Source organism: Euprymna scolopes, chromosome 29 (genome assembly GCF_053919585.1).
Source record: "Euprymna scolopes isolate OS-2025 chromosome 29, ASM5391958v1, whole genome shotgun sequence".
Classification (NCBI taxonomy): Eukaryota; Metazoa; Mollusca; class Cephalopoda; order Sepiida; family Sepiolidae; genus Euprymna; species Euprymna scolopes.
This window is the reverse complement of record NC_136510.1, coordinates 79,273,085-79,281,720: the sequence shown is the minus strand read 5'-3', so window position 1 is coordinate 79,281,720 and position 8,636 is coordinate 79,273,085. Positions and strand designations below refer to the sequence as shown.

At 36.9% G+C, this 8,636-nt stretch overlaps 1 protein-coding gene across 3 annotated transcripts in view; it reads right to left on the bottom strand.

Moving 5' to 3' along the window:
* Positions 1–543: 543 nt before the first annotated feature.
* The window catches only part of LOC145252739 (uncharacterized), a 304,712-nt gene continuing 296,619 nt past the window's right edge, over positions 544–8,636 (bottom strand). For 2 of the 3 annotated variants that reach the window (XM_080112607.1, XM_080112608.1), the window contains exon 14: positions 947–1,098. In XM_080112607.1, coding sequence (XP_079968733.1) covers positions 1,094–1,098 — 5 coding nt within the window. In that variant the 3' untranslated portion in view covers positions 947–1,093. Of the gene's footprint in view, positions 1,099–8,636 lie in introns of all 3 variants that reach the window. The other variant, XM_080112609.1, reaches the window with a different exon arrangement.

The window sequence follows — 8,636 nt, the reverse complement described above, 5'->3', positions numbered from 1 at the left end:
TAATAGCGTGCATTTCATGGTGTGCATTTCATGGCCGCTATTAAATGCGGACTTTAAATAGACGCTATTAAATATAGGAATCAAATAGTCACCTTCCACCATTAAATATAGGCATTAAATAGTTGTATTAAATGTAGTCATTTAATAAGCACCATTAAATGTGGACATTAAATGGTTACTATTAAATGTGGGCATTTAATAAACATCATTGAATGTAAGCATTCAATTCCACTATTAAATTTAGGTATTAAATGGCTGCAGTTAAATACAGACATTAAATAGGCACCATTAAATTTCATCATTAAATATAGGCGTTAAATAAGCATAATATAAGTATGCATTAAATGGACACAATTAAATGTAGGCATTAAATTTCCACAATTAAATGCGGCTTTAAATGTTCACCATTAAATTTAAATCGATTGTCAAGAAGACAGATTTTATAGAAGAAGAAATATATAATAAAAATGTTAAAATGCTAAAACTAGGCTGATTCAATAGAGAATGTCATTCTAATACGTTTTATATACAATAGCTGTTATCTTTTTTATACTAATAGTGCCCTGTTTACCAACGCTAAAAGCCACTCAAGGATAAGAGTTAGTAATATTTTCAATTGAATGACGAAACAGTACTATGATTGAGCATTATGATAAATCATGGATATCACGACAGATATTTGTTGATATTGGACTTGAAAACGACAATGTTGTTGTCTGTAAGATAAAATTTATGCGTTAACATGTTTCACGGGTAAGAAACTCTGTTCATGGATGTTTCGTTCGATTTTAGGTACACCGGTGAAGAAGGAGAATTTTTCATGAGTTATCGAGTGTTAATTATTCTGTATTCTTATCGTTTAAAAAAAAAAAAATCTCGCCACATTCTCGTTCAAACGAGAGTTCACGTGAAGACTTCAAAAATGTTCTTTACGTTATAAGTCTTATTTTTTCCTTGTTTTTTTTCTGGAATGTGATGATTGTTGAAACAGCAGATTGAAGTTCTTGTGTCGCTCGTCTCTGCTCTCTTGCGTATTTATGTTTCTTTTTTAGTTCTTTTTTTATTTACACCGATGTTTCACCTTTCGCCTTTTTCACACTGAAAGAAAAAAAACATCAACTGAAAAAAAAGACAAGTGCCATACTTGGCGCCCATCGCTTGCGCAACGTCTTCTGTTAAAACTGGCGCATATGTGTCGTAGTTTCTTTTGTTTAGAATCCACAGTTGAAACATCGGCGTCAGTCACACCCACAAACTCAGTTGCTGTAGATCCTCTCGATGTTTATTTCCCTCATGCGGCCTGCAAAAGTGTCTGAGCAGCCCCATTTTCCGGTAGGGCGCCTCATGCGATTAGTAATAAACTAACCACGTTCTCAGCTTATGGAAAGGCAAGGTCTAGGAGTGTGAACCTCTTAGAACTGCACAAGACCATACACCTCAGCCACATCAGCAATGGTCTAAACTCAAATCGCATTGTGGCCGAGGGAAAACTCCTTGTCGGAACTCACCTTCAACCCGATAAAATGGCGCATATTCTTTCTTTTTCATAAACGACATTTGAATAAGATTTTTAATGATTTTTTTTTATTCCGCTTAATCGAAACTTAAAACTTTGATGACGGGCTCATATTACAAACATGATGCGGTTAGGTAATACTTCAGCTAAATGAACTATTTAATTTACTATCGTCTTCTAGCTATCTGGCAAGTTCCAAAACTATTTTGTCCAGTTCAAGTGGAAATAAGTAGCCCTCTTAAACTGTCTCTCAGTAACTTCGACTCCTTAAAGATTACAGACTGGTACATACAAATCGAAGATCCAATCTCGACAATCAGTCCATCAGAAACTACGGTGACCTTTTATTTGTCTGACTGAAGCGTTCGTCCTAAGTAATTTTCAGATGGTCACTCTCCAAGGCTTTGCTTCGCTTCTTTGGCCGGGCAATTCTGACAGGATTGCCAAGGCAATTTTTAAAAGGCCAGAACGCTCCTATTTTAGGAGCGTTAGCTTGACACTTCCCACCTTTTGGACTTGTTTCAAATCGTCTTGTGGTAGGAAAGAAGTAAATACCAAACCCCTTAAAGTTCAACCCTTCCTCACCGTTGTAGACACGGTGATAACGATTAACAGACTTTGGTTAAAATACATTTGGTATCGGCATCAGGATCTGTTGTTGTCTAGTTACGTCTCTTTCTGTATGTTGCAACCAAAGACGTGTAATGCATGGAATTGCAAATCAATTTTGTGAAAATGACAATGTTGCGTTTGCACAATTCCTTTGTGTGTGCTGCGTTAAACCTTCCCTGACTTCGCATACAACCTCTGAGCCTTGCTGTTCTCGGTGTCAGGAGCAAAAATTGCAATCCTGCAGGTTAACAGCTGTGATCACCAAGAAGGACTTCATGCAGACAAGACAATCCTAAGGCACGAATTTCGTGAGCTCTATTAAGAAGTCCGCCCGACTCGTTTAACAAGCTGGGTTTGTGGGCGTGGTTTTTGCTGACACTTCAGCATTTAAGAGGTGGTGCATCATGCACATCAACAGCTACAATGCTCAATACATACGCAGTCGCGTTCCTCCATCTCCATTGGCCAAGATTGTACTGGCCCCCAAAATTGTTGCTTTTAGAAATCGCTCTTTAAAGGATTCGAAGCGCGTTGCAACATCAGTTACTTAATTTTAAACAAAAACGCCGTATAAAAACGAAGGTAAGCGTGTTCTTTTAAGCGGAATTTGATTTGTTTAAGAACAAAACGCGTACGTTAAAAGTTCATGCCTTTGGGTGTATTCATTTTGCATAAAATTGACAAATTTTTTTCATATATATATATATATATATATATATATATATATATATATATATATATATACATGTAAAAAGAGGAAATGTACTTTATTTGAAGGATTCTAGTGTACAAGGAATTTATAGAAGGCAGTACAATACTGAGGTATAACGGATCGATACAAACTAATGCCAATTAAGACATATAACAGTGGAATTGTTAGATAATAAGGTTAAAAGTTAAATTAGCTATTATCGATCTATTTATCTGTCTGTCTGTCTGTCTATCTATCTATCCAGTGATATTGTTAAAATAGTTTATATTGGAAGTTATTTATTTTTTAGAGAATAAATTGGTCTTGAATGTAACAATAAGTTCTAGCTAAAGTAAATATAAACAAGATGACCTTCAACAGTTGCGTACGTGACAGAGGTCACACGTTAGTGAGACGTGTACTTTTGATGATGACGTAACGGAACTGTCAGATCAAGAGGCCAAGGAGATTAGATTGAGGAGTTTTGAGTTTGGTCACGAAAGTGAACAGACGTGCTTCAAAGTCCGGGAAGCGGGGCTAGAAAAGGACAAGCATGTAAAGACGTAAGCAAACTCTTGTGAATACCATTAAGACAGCTGAAAAAAAATTATATTTTAAAAATATAAAGTATCGTTCTGTTGTTTCACAAAAGAAGAAAATTTAGGTGTCTTATGCTGTTAATCGTTATGGTGTTGGTTGTTGCATGTTTCATCACAGGCCCCAACAGTGAAGACAGGAAAACCCGGTAGAAAGAAAAGGCACGAAGCATCTTCTTCTAACATATTCCATCTTTCATATAACATAAACACTTGTGATACCCCGTTATACAACATATGTCTATACGTTGATTTGATACGTGGTTATACAACATTACGTTTATTTGGTGCCGTTTGGAGAACAATATATCATTCTCTCGTTATTTAACAGAATAAGCTATGCAGATGAACCTTTTATGAATATGTATTTTTTAATTCTTATATTTTATACTTTTTTTTTTTTTACAAGGGTGTCACCACTTATCAAGGCACAGAGGCCACTCGAGGATAAGGGTTAATAGGTATACATTAGTCATTGTGATTTTAGCATAGTAAACAGTGGGAATTTTGAAACTTGGATTACTTAGGGGGGACGATTCAATTAGAACTTGTTCACATTGGACTTTTTCTTTTTTTTTTCATAGGTATCAACTCATTATCAAGGCCAAGAGGCCACTCAAGGATAAGGGTTAAAGAGTGTACAGTAGAAATTGGACAATATAATAATCATTAGTAATGAAAATTTGTTAAATTTGATAACTTATATGGAACGGCTCATCAAGAACTTATTTATGTTAGACTTGAAGACAACCATATTGTAGTCAGCCGGAAAGCAGGAAAACGGAAGACAATTCCACAGGCGTGCAGTTCTAATAAAAAAGCTTTGTTCATGGAATCTACGTTTAGGTTTAGGCACAGATAAAGAGTGGGGGGAATTATTGATAGTGTTTACAGCTAGACGAGTGTTTCTTGTGAAAGTTTTGCGAGAGGGGACCATAGATTGAAGCTCAGTCGAACACTTTCCATGAAAATAACGATACATCAGAGACAAACTCGCAACATCTCTTCTGTGAGATAGAGGTTGCAAGGAAGAGAAAAGGACATCTCCTACGAGGCTACTAAGTCTATTTTAAACTCTATCAAGGCAGGCCAAGTCCTTTCTAGCAGCTCCTTCCCAGATGTGGCAACAGTATTCCATCTTTGGACGTACCTGGCTCTTATATAGATAGAGAATTGCATCAGCAGTGAGATATCTACTGGATCGATAGAAAGATCCCACCATTTTTCCAGCGGCCTTGGCAACAGATTTTATGTACGTGTTCCATTTATGTTCTTACTTGCGTTAGCATGGTCAGATGGGAATTCAGTATCGCATAATATTTCAGGAAAATTTCCGTTACTTAGATATGTGTCCTACTTTATTTCAAACGTTCATGCGGGGCTATTGTAACCGTGAGCTATTCCGAAAATAAAAAGTGAACCTGCGAAACTGCTCACATTTACAAAAAAAAAAAAAAATCTAATTTATAAAACTCACTATGTCTGTCTGTCTGTCTGTTTCTACATTTTTAAACTCTATCTCACCAGAAACTAAAAGTCAAATGATTGAATTTTTTATGGACCGTTTTTTTTATAGATCTTTAGCCGGTTAAAATAGTTTTTAAAGAGTCAAAAAGGGATCACAATTGAAAAAATCGTTATACACTTTGTAGATTCATCTTAGTTTATTTTTAGTCAGTTCATATGCGTGTCACGTTGGTACAGTGGTAACGTCACCGGCTTTGAATGCTAAAGTTTTACTTTCGATTTCAATTCTAGCTGATTTTTACTTTTGAAATCACAGCACCATAATAATATAGTGTATCACAAAAGTGAGTACAACCCTCACATTTCTTCAAATATTTAAGTATATCTCTTCATGAGACAACACTGCAGCATATATAACAGAGTTAATTTATTTCCCCTCAAAATAACTACTAAATATAGCCATTAAAAGCTAAATACCAGGCAACACAAGTGACTACACCCTTAAGAAACTACACCCCTAAAAAGTGAGTACAATTCTAAAAGAGACTACACCCCTAAATGTCTAAATTAAGTACTGCCTTTTTTATCTCCAAAATGTCATGTGACTTATGTGTTCACAGGGAGCAGGTGTATTCAAATTTGTAGTGCAGCTCTCACACTCTTTCTTACCAGTCTCTAAAAGTTCCAACATGGCACCACATGGCAAAGAACTCCAAGGATCTTAAAAAACGTATTGTTGCGCTACATAAAGATGGCTAAAGCTACAAGAAGATTGCTAACCCCTTGAAACTGAGCTGCAGCACAGTGGCTAAGATCATCCAGCATTTTAAAAGAACAAGTTCCACTCAGAACATGCTTTATGTAAGTCGTCCAAATAAAATCAACGCACGTGCTGAGTGTCATCCAAATGCTTTCTTTGAAAGGAGTGCTGTTAGCATTGCTGCAGAGATTAAAGAGGTTGGGGCTCAGCCTGTTAGTGTTCAGACCATACGCCGCACACTAAATCAAATTGGTGTGCATGGCTGTCACCCCAGGAGGAAGTCTCTTTTGAAGACAATACACAAGAAAGCCCGCAAACAGTTTGCCGAAGACGTCAACAAAGCCCATAGATTACTGGAACCATGTTCTATGGTCTGATGAGACGAAATTTAATTTGTTTGGTTCTGATGGCCTTAAGCGTGTGTGGCGGTGACCAGATGAGGAGTACAAAGATAAGTGTGCCTATAGTCAAGCATGGTGGTTGGAATGTCATGGTTTGGGGCTGCATGAGTGCTGAAGGTATTGGAGAGTTACATTTCACTGGGGGAAACATGAACTCCAACATGTACTGTCAAATACTGCAACAGAGCATGATCCGCTTCCCCCAGAATGTTGGTTGCAGAGCAGTGTTCCATCTTGACAATGACCCAAAACACACATCCAAGACAACCATTGCTTTACTGAAGAGGCTGATGGTAAAGGTGATGGACTGGCCAAGACTGTTTCCAGATTTGAACCCAATAGAACATCTTTGGGGCATCGTCAAGCAGAAGGTGGAGCTGCGCAAGGTCTCAAATATCCGCCAGCTCCGCGACGTCGTAATTGAAGAGTGGAAGAGCATTCCAGTGGCTACATGTGAAGCTCTGGTAAACCCCATGCCCAGGAGAGTAAAGGCAGTTTTGGATAATGATGGTGGGCACATAAAATATTGAGAGTTGGCATGTTGTATGTTAATATTGACAACTTTTAGAAAGGGGTCTAATCGCTTTTGTTGCCAGAGGATTTAGCTTTTAATGGCTATATTTTGAGGAGAAAATAAATTAACTCTGTTATATATGCTGCAGGCAGACTACTTTTCATTGCATCAAAATAATTTTTTCAGGGTTGTCACATGAAGTGATATGCTTAAATATTTGAAGAAATATGAGGGGTGTACTCACTTTTGTGATACACTGTATATACGAAATCTGGACAAATTAAAATATCATATTTAAGCGTATTTTGCGACCGGCAAAGCCGACCCCCAATAGTAAACATAGATATTATATTAATAAGAGGTAAATTGCATTGTTTTGAGGCCGATACTAGCAGACTTTATTAGATTGTTGTCAACCTGTGAGATTGCCATATCCACCATTATGCAAATAGAGCCTTGTATTTTCTTTATATATTTTTACTTGTCTGACGGAGAAAGACCAAGATTATTCAAGAACGTGGAGGTTGAGTTCGTAATAAAACCTGAGCATCCAATTCTGATGGGGAATACAATGGTTTTTCAGCCATTTCTGACACAGTTTTATCGCTGATCTTGATATCATTCCAACTTACGCTGCATAACATAGCAAGGCAAACAAAGAAAAATGAATGCAACTCTTTCAAATCGTAAAAATCAGAAATTAAGATAAACATAAAAATACGCACAATAAAATCCCGACACAAATAATTTTAGAAATAAGAAATCTGGCCTCTAGTTGAGGTCATATGTTTACAACGTAATAAAACATTAAATAAAATAAAAATCGAATGTAAACAGAATTTAAATTCCGAGAAGAAAAAAAAAAATTAGAAAAAGAAAATAACATACGTTTTGGAATGCAGCTAAAGTTGGGATATGAGTTTTATTTTATTTCTGTAGGAATTTGCAAAATTAATTCGTTAGAAATCAAATGCGAATCAAAGCAAGAAAGGAAATTTGGCGGGTCAGAGAGAGAGAGAGAGAGAGAGAGAGAGAGAGAGAGAGAGAGAGAGAGAGAGAGAGAGAGAGAGAGAGAGAGAGAGAGAGAATGATGATTAGTTGTGGTGGTCGTGGCAAGCAGACGACACTCATGCACATAAGATTTTGATGCGAAGTGTGACAACCGCAATTACATATGTACACCCACCCACACATACAGTGACGGATCAAATGTTAGGCAAGGGAAATTTCATTACAATATCGTTTGGAAATTTAAAGCAATACAAAAGCATTTTTAAATCGTTGTTTTGTGTTTTACTGTTACCATTTCAGAGAATCCACCATCACCATCACCACCACCACCACCACAACAACAACAACGACGACGACGACGACGACGACGACGATTAAATCTGAGAAGCTTTGTATTTCAGGGCGTGTCCATCTTCCATCCATGTTCTTAAAGGCATGTCTTTACATATACACTTACCTCCACTTAATGTAGCATAATGCTCTTTCATAAAAAATAAGAAAAAAGAATTGAGTTCTCTCGGTTTGTAACATAGCACAGATGCGCGTATGTAAATGCATGCGAAATGACGTCACCGAGAAAGAAAAAAAAAAGATTATACAAAAGGAGAAAGAGAACGATCACGGGAAAGACGTGGATAACGTTCGTGATTACGTGCGAATCGTGAAGGACGTTCGAGGAGAAGATCACATGAGGAACGTCACAGCGGTAAAGAGAAAATGAGGAAATAAATGTTGTTGCGAAAAAAAAAAAAAAAGCAAGATTTCCTATTCTTTGCCTTGATCTCCTTGGCGACTGAAACTGGAAACGACGTGTATTGGTTCCCGGACAACGTTACAGGTTATCAGAATCGTAAAATGTAAGCAAATAGATAAATTTATAAAAAAAACAAAACACAAAATTTCCCAGTAATTATCTCACAATTGGTAGTTATTAGCATCTACGTTTCGAGTCTAAGGATTAGTGCATTCGTTGCACCACAGTGATATCACACTGACATAAAACTGCCATACTGATGCACTCGCTACCTTTAGCTTTTGATGAGTCGGGAAACTACAGTTTATGCTTTA